Raw genomic sequence first — 20,518 nt, 5'->3', positions numbered from 1 at the left:
TTTTTTTTTTTTTTTTTTTTTTTTTTTTTTTTTTTTTTTTAAGTATATATTATAGTATAGGATAAGATAGCTCGTTAATGTTTTACGGTGTTGTTTACGTTTTTACGCTTCTGAATTTAGAAAGTACGAAGTGATATATAATTTAGACGGTGATAACAAGTGATAAGTACAATCGTAGCAAACTATTACCATACTGTGACCATACCTGATATACGAATAGATTGTTCTATAATTTATGTATGTACAGCAGATGTATTTGTATAGATGATATCAAGATCGTTTTATTGAATTTTAGCGTTTATCTATTATCAATTTCATTTTTATTCTTATTCGTCGTACTTGTGACCGATTTTATCGTAGAACGTTTTATATTTACAATCGTTTATACTTTCTTCGATCGTATCCTTTAATCGAGCCATTCGTAGATCCAAACTCGGTCAAAATCTTAGTTTTGCGAGAGCAATAACGAATATTATATGTATACAATACAATGTATATATATCATTGCAGATGTTATGTATATTATAAGGAACGTAAAATTTGAAAAAAAAAAAAAAAAAAAAAAAAAAAAAAAAAAGAAGGGGAAAAAAAAAAAAAAAAAAAAAAAAAAAGGGGGAAAAAAAAAAAAAAAAAAAAAAAAATAGTGCGGTATGTTCCTCGATTGTGAAACGCACAAAAACTCTTATTTTTTTGGAATTCGAACGCATCATTGATATTGAAGAACGTTGAATGCGTATTTAAAAAAAAAAGATGTACCGCTAAATTATAAAAAAAAAAATATACGATATTGATAGTATAAAAAAAAGATTAACGGATTAAAAAAAGTTTGAAATCATCCCCCTCGCCTGTCCTCTATTCCTCTATTGTCGTTAATCCGATTCACCGAGACTTCCCCTTTTGTTTCCCGCTTTCATTGATATTCTCCTACGGTAGAGCGTAGGAATGAAAACTTTGTTGTTCTGTGCAGAAAGACCGATAGGAAGTTTATCAGTACCTGGCGAAGAATGAGGAAGGTATGCTTTCGATCCATAATTAGGGCAATATCGATACGCGTCTGTTACAGTCTTAATTAATTATAACAAAATTATTTGCACGAAAATTTCCAAAGTTCAGAGTTTATTAAATTGGGCACAATTTATCAGAGTTGTGCAGTTTGTTAAAATAATCCGTCCGAATATTTTTTCTTATTTTTACAATGATTTCAATTATTTTGATCCTTATTTTTTTTTTTTTTGCGACAGGTAAGTTTATATTTTTCCCAAGTAAAAATGAATAAAATTTCGTCGATAAATATTTATTCCATCGATATGAAATTAAAAAATTTAACGTTTCTTTTTTTCAGTACTGACCCATTTTTCGTGACACTACTAGCATGACGTAAACATCGGCTTATAAATACTAAAACAATATGACTCCGTCGAACAATATAATTATGACTGTGTATTAATTAAACATAAAGAAAAAAGGTTCCCATGGTCGACATTGCGTTGTATCTCACGATGGAGCACACTTGCACAGACTCTATCTCTGTAACGTCACGCACGTCACAACCTATAAATTCACGAAATACACGCTTCCGAGTTCCGGTTTCCACGCACGTAAAATTAAATCTATCTCTTTTTTCTTTTTTTCTCCCCTTGTTATATTATATATTAGCCGCTTCGCGGAGAAAGCCGTGATTACAGATTAATAACGTAAGATGCATTACTATGCTCAACGTAGATAGAGATGAATTAGCATTCGAAGACGTAACGTTTTACGTTCCTGAGAAATTAATTGAATTGTTACGTGTATTACGTAGAAAGTAGCAGTATTCGTTGGGAAAACAATGTATCTTGTTATGTGAAATAAATTTCATGCATAAAATAAAAATTTTTAATCGATACGGAAACTTGTTTTCATCTTGTTTATCCATCTTTCATCTTAAACATACTCAACGCGATAAATTACATTTCTTAGGATATAACGAATAATTCTATTTCTTTATAGGATAGAGTAATCGAAAAAAGTCGTCTGATAATTAATTAAGATCGAAAATAGGGAAGAAATCGACGTAAATAGCGAAGAATAAGAATCTCTTTCGTTTCCTCTCCAATCTCCCGTTCGAACAACAACAGTTTTTTTTTTTTTTCACTGGATATAATATTTCATAAGTATCCTAGAAAATCGTCCTCATTATTTTATGATTACGTCCGTTAATGGATAATAGCGCGAAGCAAAAGCGCGATAGAATCAACAGAAAGTGTCTGCTGGCCGTGTAGTATATATCAGGTGTGTACAGCACGTGTGCTCGTAATTTCACTTATGTCATAGTTCCTCTACAACCCTTCCTCCACCAGAGGAGGGCTGTTCGTACGTTACGCGAGAGAACAATTCGCTGTTTCTTCGCTGTGTCTTCCGAAAGAAGAGAAGTCGTGAAAAGAGTCGCAATCGCATGTGTGAAGCGGAGTTGGTTGTCCTGCGAGGTCGTAGATAGACTAACACACTACTGTTCTACTGGCGAAAGTGGGCTCGTCTTCCGGATCAACGTCTCCTCGATAAATCGTATAAGTCACTCGTTCGTTGCGCTTCCGTCTTTGCTGGTGATGCGCAACGCACTCGAGTAATCAAGTGCATTAACACTACCTTGTCTTTGATGTTAAATTATCATATTATATTTTGAAATTAGATATATATATATTACTACTATTCGTGCAGCAATTATTCAAACTTGATTAACCTCTTCTCTCAGAACGAGTTTATTAAGGCCAGAAAAGGATAATAATAATATATCTATAAATATTAAACAGAGAAAAATTATATATGGCCATTGTATTTCCGTATCTTTTCGAATCACGGTTGAGAGATTAAAGCGATATGTCTCCATTTCCAATAAGAATCACCATTACTTTTCCTGTGCATAAAATTGCATAAAATTTAAGACCATATTATTATAACTATCTGAATCTTAATTTTAAATCTATTTGAAGACTCGATTTGTTTGTATCAAAATTTCTACTACTAAACTCAATATTATTTCTTTCCATCTACTAGACGTATCATTAACTTACGAAAATATAAATCTACGAAATCTGCGACGATTGCAACGATAAACGATCCATCCGAAGGAGCAATCTCTAAAACCATAGAGACCTGGAGATATCTCTTCCAAAGCTATTTCTCTCTCTCCTTCTCCCTCTCAACTATTTATTATTATCGACGAAATAAGAAACGTTTCTCCGGCTATAGATAATCATGGCGCATTTATTATTTCGACATTTCTCTCCTCTTTTCGTGCGACAATCTCGTGGAAAATTACACGGCAAGCACGAATAAAATTCCCGGTTGATAGTTGCCCGACCGATGGTTGCAACGACACGATTCTTGCTTAAATCGTGGTCGTATTGGATTGCGACGAAAACGCACTGAGGGGAGATCGTGTCGAGATCCGCCACGGAAGATTCGCAGCTCGTTCCTCGACGTGGCTCAATATCGTTTGCCGTGGTCGCCGCTCGCCGCTTTCTAACATCTCTTGCCACGGGGGGACCCGGCTAATCAGATTCGTTCTTGAGATATCTCGCCGATCTTCCTCGCCGGCAAAGGCGTCGGTGACTGGCCCGAAATGACCTTTCCTCCTCGGTTCGGATCTTAAACGCGGGCGGTGGATTGAAGCGTGTGGCTCGAGGGTCAACACCGACAACCGATAAACCGGTGTTGCGCTGCGACGGTAAGAGATGTACCGCTTCCGCTTCTCTCCGCTTCTCTTGAAAAGTACGACCGAAAGTCTCCTCGTACGTGTCGGACATACGTATATTCGTGAACAGGATGTTTCATAAGATGCCGCTCTATAACGATCTCGAGCGTTCAGGTATTTCCTGAACCGAAAACATGCCCCGCGTGTTCTCATAACGCACGTAAACGTACGAGGACTCGAGGAAAGGAGATTTTTTTTTTTTTTTTTTTCCTTTTCGCAAAGCGTGCAACGTGCAATAATCAACGTTGATTTATTATATACAAACGTTTCGCAAATATTTTCCAAAGATCTTCGAAGATTATTTTTTAACGAAGTAATGGATTCGAATAAAAGTTAATTAACGAAAGGGGGATTATGGATTGGATATTTTTGAGAATCTTGTTCGATTCGTGTATATATATATATATATGTAAGATAGACAAGTCAATGAACTATAATTGGTGGGAAATTTGTCACAGAATTAGATGAGGATTGACGTAGTGTGAAACATTAATTTCGTGAAAGTGGAGCGAAGACAAAAGGTGGATAATTTCGGTCGATTACTTCATCTCTGTTTCCTCTACGTTTACATCTTCTGCAAATATTTTTTTATTTACATTCGCAAAATCTCGAGTGATGGTCGAAATATCTTCTCGTATTATCGGGATGAAAGAGGAGGATGAGAGAAGGCACGAAAACAAATAGCTTGGTATGAAAGGATTATAACACCAAAACTCAGTCACGAAAGAAACAACCGGTTACAAGAACTCTCCCATAATGAATACAATGCTTTACGTAAGGTGGTACGCACACATGGGAAAAAAACTTCAAAAAAACACGACGTTTTCCTTGATAAGGTCGGTAAGAGAAAGATATCAAATTCTTTTAATAATAAATAGAAGACAAAGAGATGTAATCGCTTCATCTTTGAAAAAAATTCCAATTTGTTTCATAAGAAATGCAGATTTTCTTTTTTTAAATTTTAACGACTGTATCGGCACAAAGAAGAAATAAAGAAAGAAACGAAGTTAATGGTTACTTTTATCTTCCGGAATCCTAAATGGAAGGGAAAATTTCTTCTTTTACACTATAACAAAATGCTTCGAAAAATGTTACGGCTGATTCATGTAATTATCTTCCCCATTATTCGCCTCAACGAAGCTGAACGAATGACAGAGAGGAGAAAGATCTCATTGCCTGTTTCAATTTTACAAATAGTCTAAACAATGAACGCCAAAGACATTTTCTATCGCGATAAAATACTCGATAAAAATCTATTTTTTCTTGACATTATTAAGAAAATATCCTTTTCCAAAATTCTTCCAATTTTAATAACAACTTGAAATTTGAAAAAATCATTTTAACTCGATCGTTAAAACGATCTATAATTAACGATTTATATCGGTTTCTTGCAAGTTTCTTTGAATAATTTCCTCTATGAGATGATCGTATATAATCAGTTAATCAAGATAATTACTCGTGCAACATTTTTTATAAAATTAATAAAATTAGATACAGAGTAAAAACTTTATGAAACAAGTATAATATTTAATACAAATAAGGAATATATTTTCATTCAACTTTTTACAATTCCACAATTCGCATAATTTTCTACTTGTATTGACTTTGTATAATTGTTTCACGAAATTTATTCGTTCAATCGAGTCGTTTCTCGTCTCTTTGACCAGCTTACGATCTATCTCTCGACTTTCTCGATTCAACTTCGTTAAGAAAAGTAATCTGTTTCACGCAACACGCAGCCTGTGTTTGCGATAATATCTGGCGACTCGATTCGTTCATTCGATTGTTACCTTAACACGATGCTCTCCCGTATCGCCTCGTTAGATTTCGAGCGTGCAAAGGTGAACAAAATAACCGGAAAGGAACGTGTGACTCAATGAAAGGAACCGTTGCTCCCCATTGTTTAATCACCATTACAAATCCGATAATAATAATACTAATATTATCGATATGCTATCTACATTTAACCCACCTTCCTTTTAATTAATCAGAAAGTGGAGTTGGCGAAAGAATTTTTCCTCTTCCTAAAATATCCATTCAAATTTACAATATAAATATAAATCCAAAACATATCGATGCATAATTGTCGAAAAAGAAACGCGAATGTGAAAAAAATAAATATGAAAGAATGTGTTAAAATACGTAGTAATAAAAATGAACGAATCGAAACGAGGATTTCCATTGATTCTTCGTGATAATTTTGTTCTGGAGTGGAATCTGGGTGACTTTCGCGCGTATCCTCTCCTCGGTTACTAAGGACGATACCACCGAACGGTCGGTGTCGTTCGAGAAACTAGAAGGTTACCGGTTACTCCTGAAATAATTGCCTCCTTTGAATTAGCATTACAAAAGAGGAAGGCGGTACGTATGCGAGTACGCGCTCGTTAAGACGCCAAGTTTTATTTCGCTATCTGCCGGCTATTGTTTCAACATCGCGCTATCCGCCCGGGCCCTGTGTCCGTAAGCTTCCCTTCTCCAACCAGCGATGCCTTTGGGACCGATTGCTAGAAACTCGAAATAGTATCCCTTATTAAGCGAGAAATCAAATTTATATCCATCAAATTTTTCAAGATCAAGATTATGATAATTGCGAGGAATTATCACGCGAGGGATACATCTTTATCGAAATGGAGATTTATGCTTCGAGTCCTTTCATTAAAAATCTCGCGAAACATGTGCAAATTATTTTGTAAATCCTTTTACATGGTAGGCGACGAAAAAAGAAAGGAAAAATTTCGTTAACACGACTCCCAGGTATCGAGAAAAGAATGGCACTAATTGAAATCGAAACTGCAACCCTTGTAAGCTTGTTAGACGCATACATATGTATACGTCGTGCGAATGGATCGAAAAAAAAAAGAAAGAAAAAAATCTCTCCGGTTCTCGCGCAGGTATTGTGTAGCTGATATCGTCGGGAAGAAACCATTAAAAAAAATCGTGATCGTTGCTCGACAACGTAGTCGTGTACCCCTTGCTGATCGTCGAACGATCGATATCAATCAACGGAAATAAGACAATAATCCAGGAGGGTCGAGTATAGACGAGTAAAATGACAACGAGAGGTTCGTATCGGTCGCGGACTCCTGAGAGAGAGAGAGAGTGAAAGTACGTCATTATAATACTCATCGCGGTTTGCCCAAAGGATTAGCCATAAATTGCGCGTCGCATCAAATGCCAACAGGCAACTTAATGACTACCGTAATCATTTTGAAAGTCCGGTGAATCGGTGAACCGTGAGAATGAACAAGATATTCTCTACTCGTCTTCAGGGTTGCGTCACACGTCACGACGACAAAGAAAAAGAAGAAGGAAAAGAAGAAAGGGAGAAAGAAAAGGAAGGTAGGAACGAAGACGATACGGCTATTTGTTTCTTCCGACAACGAGGTTGACTCGCTTTCATGTTGTCGATTGTTGAATGTCACTGAGCCACGGACATCGGGCCGATCGTTTATACTCATCGTGGATCATTGTAATATAATGGAAACCCCATTACCACGGCCAGGGATTTGATTAGGATAATCGATTTCACGGGTAATCACGGGGCAACGTTCTCAAGCGAGTCCTTTGCCGGTTTTATTATCGCGATCGAATCCGAACGTCTTTTCTCGGTAAACTCGAGTCGGCCGTTTATCACTGATTGACGTGTATGCACGATCAACGTGGGTGATTGTGAATCACGAAGGAGGAATCGTGATGAATTTTATTTCCTTTTTTTTTTTTTTATTCGTTATTTCTCTCTTTTTATTTTTCACGCGAAGAGAACGGCCGATTAATTTTTCCGAATATTCATTGAGAAAGAGATAATTTAAAAAATGATGAATGTATAGTATCCGATTATTGATCGCAAGTTCAAGCAGCAATCGATATTTTGTTTCAAGTGATTCGTGTTCGATAAACTATTTACATATGATTATAAATTCAATGCGATTAATACAAATATGAATTATTAATACGTTACAATATATTATGTAGTTATGTAAATATATAATTATTATTATAATTTGAATACATTTTTAATCAAGTATCTACTTTGCTCGTATATTTTCTATATATTTTGTAATGAATTTCATTATCACTATGTTGAAGATTTAACAAAGCTATTATAAATTTTTTATTATCAGGAGGATGAGTAATTATAAAATATGTTACCGCATAAATCTTAAGAGATTATTATCGTGATTGAGCAAAGTTCTTGGTATTTTATTTATTAATAGTTCATGGGATGCTTACGTTACGAGGTATAAACGATTAAATGTCATCTCTTCGCTGAAGTTTTGTTTTATGTGAATGTTTCTTATTAAAATTATTTTTTAATTGGATATAAAAGATTCAATTTATAATATTTATTCAATTTAAATGATCAATTTAAATTTAAGAATAACTTTTAAAAATACTTTAGTTTATTGATCGAAATAAACGAATGAATGCTTGTTATTTAATATAGAGAAGCGTTCCTTCAGAAGCCGAAATAGCTCAGTTGGGAGAGCGTTAGACTGAAGATCTAAATGTCCCTGGTTCGATCCCGGGTTTCGGCAGATGACTTTTTTTTCATTGAAAAATTTATGTTTTACATTTTCATTCCTTTGTACATTATTGTTCAATATTTAAATGCGTATTAATCAATATTTTTCGTGTAACTTTTATCTATATTACGTACAAAATGATAATAATTATTCGAACATTATAAGATACTAGATTTGTATTATGAAAATATATTAATAAAAGAAATGTAATAATATAAAAATGTCAAGTTTTTTTTTGTATTTTGTTTCAGAATCGTGCACAAAAATTTATCCAGAATGGCATGTCTTGAAATAATCATATTTTTATGTAAGTATGAGTAGAGTCTTTTCTTCTTTTTACATTATATTTGATCTATAGAATAAATATTACGTTAGCGTTGTTTGAATATTAAACAATGAAATGAAATATCATTTTCAATGAAATATAAATTTCATCGATTTTTAAAACGATGATGCTTACGTTATTCGGTTTTACAGGTTCAATGATCACTTTTATGGTCAGCAATTGCGAAACAGAGGTGATTATGATTTTTCATTAACGCATTTATCCTGTAAACATGTATATTTAATTATAAAATTATTCAACTATTTATTTACCTCTCTTTTTTTATATTATCACGATTATATAATAGGACAAAATTGCAATTCTTCATTTCTCCTTTGAAAACTATTACTATTAAAAAAAAAAAATCACCATTTCAACTACTATATTATCTATTTTTACTACAAATTAAATTCGTAAATTTCTAGTCAGAAAATAGTAACAAGAAGGTAAATTTGTCCAAGTTCCCGTCAGAGTTGGATTTATCAAGCCTAGAAGCATCGTTGGAGAACGAAGAATCGTTGAGAAAAATAGTGAAAAGATTGGCACCGGAGAAGAATGGCGAGTACCAAATTTATCAAGGTTCCTAACCAATACTCTTACTAACGCCTAAATGTACGCAATTTACACTCTCTTCCGTTCCATCTCTAAAGTACTTTCTTCGCCTTTCTTTCCCAGTCTTCTTCGGAAATGTGGATCTTCTCAAGGAATGGCTCAAAGGAGCGGGTATTATTAATAATACTGCATAAGTACACAACAGCCGCTTTCTCTTCCAGCTTCCTCTATCCAAGTAGAATAAAGCGCATGCATTCAGTTAGTTATTACTTTTTATTTTAAACCTATCAACGTGACAACTAATAACATGGATCAGGAAATTAATATCGCTCGATAGAAAATGAAACGAGATCGCGAATTCTTGAATATTGATATCGATTTAAACTTAAACTCGATGTATTATTATCGATATATTTGTATAACGATAATTTTAATTTTAACTATAATTCGAACGAGAATATATCATATATTTCAAATCGATCATTTTCTATGTATCTTTTTCGAATTTAAACCGAATAATAATAATAATAATAATAATAATTTTTCTTTGAACGAAATGAATATTATTCTTACAATTCGTAGAGAATACCTCGGTTGCATGAAAAATATTTAGCTTGCACGAGAGCCAACAAATGAATGAATGAAAAAAAATGTTCCTATATTTCCTGCTGAGAGATTAAACGTCAGCGAATTCTTTTTTTTTTTCGAAAAAAAAAAAAAAAAAACGAGACGATCAAGTTGTGTACAATGAGATCTTGCTCTTTTAATTTAGGCGTGACAGGACAGCCCGGAGTAGACTTTCCAGCACTCACGACAATTCCAACCACTTCGTTCAGCTGTCGCGGCCTGAAAGGTGGTTACTACGCGGACTTGGAGACAAATTGTCAAGTGAGTAACGAACAGCTTAATATATATCTTGCAGCAACGTAATTATTTTAATCAAACGCGGGATTCCACGTTACGAAATCGCGAAATGCGTTTGTTTCGTGAATATCGTAATCGAGCAAACGATGAATAGAGCGTTTAAAACTTCTTAGAGTATATCAAACTTTCACCTAGAAAAAAAAAAAAAAAAAAAAAAAAAAAAACAATATATTCCTTAAAAAAGGGGTAAACCCTTTTAAATTTTTTGAATTAGAAATTAAATTTACTTTGAAAATAATGAAAAAAAAAAAAAAAAAAAAAAAAAAAAACAATATATTCCTTAAAAAAGGGGTAAACCCTTTTAAATTTTTTGAATTAGAAATTAAATTTACTTTGAAAATAATGAAAAAAAAAAAAAAAAAAAAAGAACAATTGCGATGAATCGTGAATGAAGCTCTTTCTGTTCAGGTATTCCACATCTGCGACAATGGCCGGAAGATATCGTTCCTCTGTCCCAACGGTACCATCTTTCAGCAATCGCAGTTGATTTGCGATTGGTGGTTCAAGGTGGACTGTAGCAAATCCACCGAGCTGTACGAGCAAAGCAGCGAGCAGCTATTCGAGGAGGAAAGAAGACGAGCCGAGACGAGTCGAAAGAAATCGAAATTCGACTATCAACAATCGATCGAGCAACAAGATCGCGGCCAACAAGACGATTACTACGACGTGCAAAATCTCAGCTACGACGGTAAACAGAACGGAAGGATCAAACCTTACGAGGAGCCTCCCCAAGAGAACCAGCTGCAATCGAACAGAGAAAGGGTGAAATCCTCCCGTCACTTTGACTCCGCCAATAATTTCAACCGGGAATCGAACGCGCAAAGAGACAACGATCGATTGTTCGGTGTTAATGGGTTTCAATCGTCGAATCAACCGTCCAACTTGAAGCAACAATTCGATCAATTTACAAGGAATACCGAGGAAGGGAACGTGAATAGGTATTCGACCACGAATCAAGATTATTACACAGCCTCGAAAAAGACACAAAATTACTACGTGACCAATAGAAACTCGAATGCCCAACGGGACGATAAAGGAACTCTGAAGAGATTGAAGTTGAAAGGATTGAGAGGTAATTCAACCTCTACCGTTTCCCAAAGGGTGACTCCGGCTTATACCGAGTCGACCACGTTCAGAGGAAGCAATACCAGCCCTGTGAAAGAATCCCAGCAATTTGCTGAAAGCGCGGCTTTCGTTGGGAATCGTGGGAATCGATTCAACGAGAACACTGGAAACACGCATCACTATTACTATCAATTGTATATCAATAGGGGGGATTCTACCACGAGAAATCCTAATTACGATCCGACCACTTCGAGGCAGGACAACGAAAACGACGTGTCCACGAGGAGGAACGATCACTCGTTCCCAGGAACTTCCACGCGTGACTATTACGAGACGACCACCCAATACCCGACACCCACAGCGACCACTGTTCCCTACAACGACGAGATCGCCACCGAGAGTAGCTTCTCGACAAACTCGTTTGCCAATTTCGACACTCGACCAACCGAATCCCTTCGATTTGCCAATACCAACTACGAGTATCGTGGAAGCCAGAGGATTGTAGGAAGTAACGTTCGAAGCAGCTTCGTCGATAAAAATTACTACAATATTAACAATAACAGGGAATCTAACAGAGCGGTTAATATAGGAACGATTCCTTCGACCGCTCGTTCATACGCGACCACGGATACGTATCGTGAAACCACCGTGACACCGACGAGCTCTCCGCAACAGAGGTATACGACTACCGGTTATTACCAGTCGCCTACGTCGACCGCGTCTTTTCGTAGCAATAATTTTGCACGTGGCACGGAGAGGCCGGTGATCGATAATCGGTCCAATGGGTTGAACAGCGATACGAAACCGAGCGGGAAGAACCCTTCCACGATTTCGCCGGGTTATCGACAAAACTTGATCAGCAGCACCACGACCACTGAGAAACCGTTCAAGACCACGTCGATTTATCAAGAAAATACGGGGAAAGATCTGAGCCCTTACGATAGAAGTTTCACGTACAAACAGGGCAAAGTGATGTCCACTCTGGGTCCTTACGTTCCGTTCACCAGGAATTACGCGTACACGTCGGCAACCAGCACCACCTCGAGACCCACCCTCTACACTCCCACGGTGCCTACCTACACCACGAAAACTTCCACGCCGAAATCGAAATATCCTACACCGACGTCGTCGAGTAAAAGCAAGACGAACGGATCCTCCGAGAGGGAGCACGTGTTAAGCATGCTCCATTCCTTGAAGAATCTGGAGCACAGCGTGCCCGGTCTGTCCGACGCGTTCAAAGGAGGCGAGAGGGCGACCAATGTTTCCGTTCCCCCCGACCCGTCCACCTTACACTCTTTGGCGCTCTACTTTTCCACGGCTACCGAGAACTTCAATTCCAACGAGACTACGGACTCGTCTTTGAGCATAGAATCGGCAGCCGACGATATACAGAGATCGATACTTTCGAAAAAAAGTGACGGAACGGTGCGAGTGCCGACCAGCCTTCTTACCCGACATACCATCGATTCGTACACGGAATTGTTCAAATTGAAGGACGACGGTGCGGAGATCGATAACGCGACGATCACGGGAGATCGTCCGGATAAAAGTTACGCAGGAGAGGACGATGATCTGGAGCTTCAACAAAGCGGAGGATCATTGGACGATCTTCGAAAGTCGAACGGTACCAGGCTTCGAGAATTGGCACAAGTGTTCACCCATGCTTTGTCCGCGTATCTGTTGGATCCGGACACGTTCAAAAAGGTGTTGACCGAGATCAGACCCACCGAACCATCTCGAACTACGTTGGAAACGGATTTATGGGGTACCACCACCACCCCTTATCCCCAGGAGGAGGAGGAGGAAGACGACGGTTCATTGGACAGGGAAAAGGACGAGGTTTTAGATTTCTCCGACGACAGCAACGATATCAGACAGAAATTGACCACCACTTATCCCACTACTTTCGAGCTACCCAGCACCACGGTACAAGAGAATGTTTACGAGACCTTGAGCACGTTGCCAAGTACCTATTACACTACGCCCAGAACATCTGCCCAAGATTTCTTCGAATATAGTACGAACTTGATATCGTTGAGTCCCGTCTCTAGTAACTATTTCGAGAGTTCCACGCCACCAACAGAGAGCACAGAGTTTACAGCAGAGGCGAACAGCACACCGTACACGAGCGGATTCTACAATCGGAATAACGAGATAGACAAAGGAAGCGTCGAGCCAACGGAGGGCCATCTTCCTTCTTCCGACGAGAGCCAGAATCGAGTCGGGGGTTTTCAAAATAACAGCGCCACGACAATCGCCGAACCGTACACGGATAAAATATCGTTCGTCACCACCCCCATAAGCGATAATTACGTCGTCTCACCCACGCCTTTGTCGCCATCGATGTTCGTGCACATGGTTACCTACAATTGGAACAAGAAATCGACGAGCAAAAAGCCCGAGCAACAACTGAGTCCTCCGTTCTTCGACGCTCGTTCCCAAGCGATTCGAAAGGGAAACGATAATATTCCCGCGTCTCTGAGGCCCGAGAATTATCCCAGCACATCGACATCGACGCACAACGTACGCGCCACCACCCTCGCCTCGACCAAGAATTACGAGACGTCGACCGAGCAACCCTTCAAAATTCCTCGACAAAAATCTTTGTTGACCGAGGCGAAAGTTGGAATTTCCCTGCCAACGTCGCGAAACAGTTACACGAAATTCAGGAATCTTTACAATCGCGTGGACGAGTATAATATCGAGACAACCGAGAGAACGACGCCTACGACAACCCTTCTAACCGAATTCCCCGTAACAACAACTGTATCCAGCGTCGAGACCACAACGTTTTACGCCAACGATTCTAACGACACGTTCGAAGCCACGAATCGCAAGAAGGAAGAATCCAAGGTATTGGACAACGATCATTGGACCTCGTCACCGGCTGTCACTCATCTGTGGGAGACCTCCGTGTTCGTCGATCCTCAAAGGATCAACTACGACTTGGAGTCGGATCTCGAATCGACGGTGTCAACGGGAACGCAGTTCAGCGTCACGGACAGTCGAGAGAGGATAGAATACACGCCTTCCTTCGATGACGATACGTTGACCAGTTCGGAGGAGTCGTCGTTCACGGACGAGGATACGTCGGTGCAAAGATCGTCCAGGGACAAGGATTCGCCGACCACCTTCTCCCTGCTTCCAACTTCGTTCACGGAGAACACCGTGACGCCGAAGCCGTTGATCACCACGCGATCCAGCATCACTACCACGATAACGTCCTCCATCACGTCGACGAAATCGTTGGCTGGCCAACAGGGTGGGTTGGTGACTTTGCTTCCTTACACGGCCAAGTCGAACGGGACGGAGAACGAAATTGCGGAGAAATTGTTCGGCAAGTTAAACGCTTCGAGCACCGATACGTTGATGAGGGTGATGAAACAGGCGGATAATAACGAGACAGTTCGACAACTTGTCCTCCTTTTGATACGGCATTGCAACGATCCGGCGAACAACACGTTGCAACGGGAGAAGGAGGAGCTGTTGAACGCGCTGCTCAGATTGCCCGTGAACGAATTCTCGTCCGAGGAGTCGAAAAACGTGGTGGCCGAGATTAATCAGCTCAATCTGCCCGCCGTTAAGCCGGTTAATTACGCGAGAAGCGGCTCGACCGCGCCGTTGATTACCGAGCCGCCTGTGACCACGTTCAGGAGTAGGAAGAGCCGGAAATTTCGCTCGACCACGGAAAATTCGGCGAATGTAGCGAGACGATCGGAGAAGGGGACGGTATCGGACGAGAATAATTCCCTCCAGGAGGACGAGAGCTTCGCGTCTGACAATAGGGCGCTTGAACTTCTTAGATCGTTGTACACTATAGCCACTAAATGGGGGTGAAATTGTAAGATACAATTGTGGCGAGGGTCGTTTTAGCGTGGACAGGCTTCGAAGAAGATAAATTCATTCGTGTCTTTTTTTTTTTTTTTTTTTTTTTTTTTTTAGTTATTTGTTTTTTTTTGTTTTTTTTTTTTTTTTTTTTTTTTTTTTTAGTTATTTGTTTTTTTTTGTTTTTTTTTTTTTTTTTTTTTTTTTTTTTAGATTATTCTTGTTGCTATATCGTATTGGTTCGTTTGAAATCGATCGATCGTTCAAAAATATATTTGTCCCGATGATAATTTTGAACGGTTGATCGATTTTGAACGGACTATAGATGCTATTAGATAATTCTTGATCGATCTTCTTTTTCTTCTCTAATCTTGTATTTTGGATTATTTTTGCTCCGTCAATTTTTTCGGTTCGACGAAAGAAAGTTAAATTTCAATTACGAAATTGGAAGATTTTTTTTAGATGGTGATGGGAATACAATACGTTTACTATACGATGGAAATATCTCTTCTTTAACGCACGGAATCTTTTCAAAGAATAAAAGATAAGAAGTTACGGTTAGTTGATGAACGACGAAACGACTCCCGATTAATTTCGCTTGAATCGTGCGTCACGGACAGACCGTGGGAATAATGAAATTCTTTGGAACTCGTTCGTTAGACTGTAAATTAATTATATATCTACTAATTGCACCTGATCGTTAACAGTATTACATCGCATATCGCGTACACTTGTATCATATTCGTTGTACACCCTTTGTTGAATAAATAAGGATTTCGATGTTCTATGATAAATCCGACAACTTACCCTCCACGCGAGACATGGATATATCTTATATGCGTTGATATGGTTTTTGTGGTTTACAAAATTTTAATCATTATGAGGAAAACGTGGAAACTTATATCGTAGATTACTTGGAATCGCTTTAAATCTTGGTGCTGGTATGTTTTTTTGCATCTTATCTTAAAAAGTAATAACTTCGAAGATACGAGGCCCTTGTTAAACGTAAATGAATCGTTTGTAAAATCTTTTTTTTTTATAGTTTTATATCAGTTTAACAATTTTTTTTTTTTTCGTTTCATCCGTTTTCTAAAATAAAATAATATGATCGATTCGTAATAACATTGAACAACGATGTCTATCTCTTTATTTCAATATTCTATTATTTTTTAATTGAACTTTGTTTTTAATGAGTATTCAAATCGATGCTTATCACACATTACCGGTCAATACTCGAGTTGGTAAATAGATATTATCAGACATTATGTAAAATACTATTTGTACAGAATGTGAATAAATAAAAGAGGGTTTTGTTAATGTTTATCCCCTTTTCTCGTCTTTTTTTTTTTTTTCCTTTTATCTATGACAGTTCATTAATCATCTGCGATGTCACGTATGATCATCTAACAGAACTCGTAATACAAAATAATCTCCATGATATAATCGAATTCCATTACTTAGAGATCATTACCTGAGATACGTATTGGCAAACACATGTAAAGTGTATTTCACTAGAACGTGATCGTAATGTTGAAAAATTCTGTCTTCACCATATTTTTTTTCTCATTTTTATTCGTCCAAACATGTTCCTCGATCCAATCTAAATAGGAATAAATCGCGGTGTAAACACCCGGGGCAGGTGAACCACAAGTATTACCGAAAGCTGTGATTCCAATTACGCTATCACCTTTTTCGGTCATCATTAACAATGGACCTCCACTGTCTCCTTGACAAGCATCCGCCCTTCGACTGGCATTATTGTCTATAGCACAAATGAAATTGTCGTCGATGCCATTAGGTAATCTTGGATGCCCTACGTAGTGTTTCTCGCATTCTTCTCTACTCACAATGCTGTGATATTTGAAACAAATATTATAAATAAAAAAGTTTCATTATAATTTTAATAATTTAAATTTAAATCGAATAAAGACAATATGCAAAAATGTTTAGAAGACAAGTCTATCTTAAATTTCGTAATTTAGATTAGAAATTATTATATAGAATTTTGATTAAAAATTATTAGAGATAATTTTGCTTCACCTGAGACTAGGCGTCTTCCTCAATTTGACAGAATTCTCGGCATCGAAACTCGTAGCGCCCCATCCAATCACTATTAAAGATGTTCTCGGTGTTATCTTCAATGATCTTAAGGATTTAGTTTGAAGACAAATTGGTTTAGTCGTTTTCGAAATCTGTATCTTCGTTTTCAGCCTCAAAATAGCGACATCGTTATATTGTGTACTGCGTTTATACTTTGGATGATATATTATGTCACTTATCGGAATTCGTTGCACGTTAGATTCGATACTTTGTATATCTTCATTTCCTAGTCGTACCTGGAACAACGCGTAAAAGTTTAATAGAAGATTGCTAATTTGATTTGGTTTCAAATCTTTTAATAATACTCACTTCGATTGGTATTCTCTCATTTATATTATTGACACAATGTGCCGCAGTCAATACATACTGAGAAGATATCAAACTACCTCCACAACTGTATTTGATAGGTTCGGAAATGTTGTCGTTTTCATATCCTAAAGCCACTACGTATGGAAATTCACTCGACATAGCCAATTTTCCATTAAATATATGGAGAGACAAATTTTTTTCATCTTTTGTTGTTACATTATTGCCGTATTCTTGACAAGCTGAAAATCGTGTTATTATAATAAATGGAATAAAATGATTTAGCTATAAAATTATGTATAATAATTATTTAGACCTATAGAAATGTAAATCATGAACTAAATATGAATAATAATATAAATCATATATAATATAAAATAATATAAAAATAATAATAATAATAATAATAATAATAATAATAATAATATAAAAATAAAATAAATCATTAAATGACGCTGGTTCTTTAAATAAGTAACAAAAAAAATTCTTCAAAAAGACTGTATTCTTTTCGATAATACGTACAATTTTATTTTACGTATTATTCATAAATTTTCAACTAAAAAAAAGACCAGTTATTTAAATTTTAAATGAGGCATGCAAATCACTTTGTAGCAGTTGATTTATATGCATTATATGATAACGATGTTTTGTCAATGAATTTTTTTTCACTATACTTTTATACATTTTTGTATTTTATTTCAAATTCGATTAAAATATATGAAATTTGATATTAAGATAAATTCTCATTGAATTTTCTTCTCATTTTTTTTTTAAATAAACGTTTAAAAATTACGATATTATTTTATAAAATAATTATAATAACAAACTATTTTGAAAATTAATAAAAGATAGAACTAATTCTAATACTTTTGTATTTCTAAACATTAATTATTATCTACAGATTTGTGTATGTGTACATACATTTTTCACATATCAAATACATGATAGGCATATGAATTTATACATCATATTATGATCAACAATTATATCATAAATTATTAAACTTTCACGTTATAAGCATTTCTAGATCTAAAAATAACGCCGAAATATAAACTTCTTCTATCGATCTTTGATAATAAACTATCGATACATCCGAAGAATAATTATAAAAAACAGATTTGATAAAAATTTATTAATGATTCGCAATATAATATTCGAATTAATATTTTACTATTAAAGTTCTAATCTAAATTATGTATTCATTCATGAAGTCATTCAGAAGTCAAACTGATCAACTTTATTTTATTTTTTGAAATTTTAATAACCTATAATGACTCAATCTGCTTTTATCTTAATGAATTGATTAGATTGCCTTCTGTGTGACTCATTCGATATTTTTTTGAATAATAAATGCTCATACCAATATCAGCCGGACGAAGCAACACTTTTCTTTCGAAATTTATTATAGGACAACAAACGATCTCAATAAAACTAGAGAACCCGCATCTTCCCGTTGAAGCTGAATGCCTTATGCCTCGTTGCACCTCTCGTATTCTCATTGGACAATCGGTTAATTTCTTGCAGATGCCTGTTTTACCATCTTCCAACGTACATTGACTCCCTTCTAATAGAAACAAAGAAAAATAAGAAATACATATTAGAATATTCGTTTTATTCCTTGTGACATTATCACGTTAATCTAAAATGTGAGTACACTAAGATATAGGATTTTAAATTTATATTTGTCCTTTTTTTTAATACAGCGTAACACAATATCGAACATGATTCGTGATATAATTTGTTATAATTTGTCAAAAGAAGAATTGAATTTATGATACATAGTGATGCAATTATAACGTCACACAAAAAAACACATCTGAAACATCTACGAGTAAGGTATATCTAAATATTTTGTTTGCATCGTGGAATTCATGAAGACTAGTTATATTCGTTATAATGATACACGTATCGTTGTGACGAAGAACAAACAGTTCATCATAATTCTAGTCAACAAAATTCACGAGAGAGAAGAGATCCAGATTTCGTTTTTTCTTTCTTTTTTTTTTTAGAGATTCAGTGGATAAAACTTAAAACAAAGTCCATGAAAGAGAACAGATATTTTTTTCCAGAAAAAACTGGATAAAAACCGACTCTATCGGTATTCATGACGAAATGTCTTCTTAAACAAGATGATTACAAATTTTGATTTTTTTGATTACATATCGTTTAGCACGAAGATAATCATATAAATGATACACACATTCACATTTATTTATACTGTCATAGAAAATTTATTTACCGTAAAGTTCGTCGTCGATCGCGTATGATAGAATGACAAGAAGTGAAACGAAAATTACATTCGATAGAATGTGGTTGCACATTTCCTTGATAATAAAAAACGACACGAATAAAAACAAAATAAAACGTTGTTGATAAAACGTTGTTGATAAACGTTGTTAATGCGCGTGGCGTGCAGTTCAAGACTAAACTGATGGTCAAGCAAGCTCGAGTCGATGCCATGAATCAGGCAGAAAGGAAAGATTCGTAGAAATATTGAAGCATGTTTCGATCTCAAAGAAGAGAAAAAAAGGAAGAATAAAATATCAAAACGAAAAAAATACTGGATAAGTATACTACAGCGATTAGTATATTACGTATTCGCCGTTGTATGTGCCGCGAACCGGATTTGAACAATACAATAAAACTACGATTCTTGAATTTTCTTTTTCTTTTTTTTTTTTCTTTTTCAATTCAATAAATCATTAATGACGTACAAAGTTGTGTACAATTGTTCATATTAATCTTCATTTAAAAATTATATCACAAAAAAAATACATCATTGATCGAAATTAATTTTTATTTCAGACCAGACGTCAGTCTCGAATATATGATTGATATTAATTCAGTGATGTTTCTTGATGTACTTAATTACGATAATTGGAATACAATTAACGATCGTGAAACAATTGATCTTGGTTCGGATAAAAATTCTTATATAATATTAAGTGAGTGAAAATATTATTGACTTAAGATAAATTTTGACGCAATTATTAATCATTATGTTTTATCATTCGTCGAATAACGTAATTTATCATCGATTCATTTTTCTCTTTTCTGTTATTTTATTGTTTGTTATTTAAGTTCGTTAACAAATTTCGTTTCGAATTTCATATAATCGGTTGAAAATCAAATTGGTTCGAAGCTGAATATTTTTAAATCGAGATA

The 20,518-nt window shown here is 36.0% G+C and overlaps 2 protein-coding genes and 1 non-coding gene across 9 annotated transcripts in view; 2 read left to right on the top strand and 1 right to left on the bottom strand.

The window, feature by feature from the left end:
• LOC102674213 (mucin-3A-like) overlaps positions 1 to 16,179 on the top strand; it is an 18,152-nt gene extending 1,973 nt beyond the window's left edge. Inside the window, exons 2-8 of one of the 6 annotated variants that reach the window (XR_004150366.1) lie at positions 8,508 to 8,563; positions 8,734 to 8,774; positions 9,007 to 9,160; positions 9,257 to 9,304; positions 9,906 to 10,021; positions 10,466 to 15,063; positions 15,161 to 16,179. Coding sequence is in view for 5 of the 6 variants with exons in the window: in XM_006614902.2 (XP_006614965.1) it covers positions 8,508 to 8,563; positions 8,734 to 8,774; positions 9,007 to 9,160; positions 9,257 to 9,304; positions 9,906 to 10,021; positions 10,466 to 14,959 (4,909 nt within the window). In the remaining variant the exon portion in view is untranslated. Of the gene's footprint in view, positions 1 to 8,507; positions 8,564 to 8,733; positions 8,775 to 9,006; positions 9,161 to 9,256; positions 9,305 to 9,905; positions 10,022 to 10,465 lie in introns of all 6 variants that reach the window. The other 5 variants (XM_031510044.1, XM_006614902.2, XM_031510046.1 and 2 more) reach the window with 5 other exon arrangements.
• On the top strand, positions 8,196 to 8,268 carry Trnaf-gaa. The gene has a single exon. It is a non-coding gene; the product is annotated as a tRNA-Phe (tRNA).
• On the bottom strand, positions 15,990 to 20,161 carry LOC102671750 (serine protease snake-like). Of its 2 annotated transcripts, XM_031510049.1 has the most exons (6): positions 19,593 to 20,161; positions 18,714 to 18,917; positions 17,357 to 17,595; positions 16,988 to 17,283; positions 16,635 to 16,798; positions 15,990 to 16,547 (listed from the first exon to the last, which is right to left on the bottom strand). In XM_031510049.1, exons 1-6 carry the CDS (start codon positions 19,672 to 19,674, stop codon positions 16,459 to 16,461), a joined length of 1,074 nt encoding a protein of 357 aa, XP_031365909.1. In that variant the 5' UTR covers positions 19,675 to 20,161; the 3' UTR covers positions 15,990 to 16,458. The 2 variants fall into 2 exon arrangements, with proteins under 2 accessions (XP_031365909.1, XP_006614947.1); XM_006614884.2 differs by having other exon boundaries at positions 15,990 to 16,798; positions 19,593 to 20,160.
• Between the last annotated feature and the right edge of the window lie 357 nt (positions 20,162 to 20,518).

This window comes from Apis dorsata, unplaced genomic scaffold (genome assembly GCF_000469605.1).
Source record: "Apis dorsata unplaced genomic scaffold, Apis dorsata 1.3 scaffold_199, whole genome shotgun sequence".
Taxonomy (NCBI): domain Eukaryota; kingdom Metazoa; phylum Arthropoda; class Insecta; order Hymenoptera; family Apidae; genus Apis; species Apis dorsata.
Note: the sequence above shows the minus strand (reverse complement) of the source record. Positions and strands in the feature narration are given on the sequence as shown.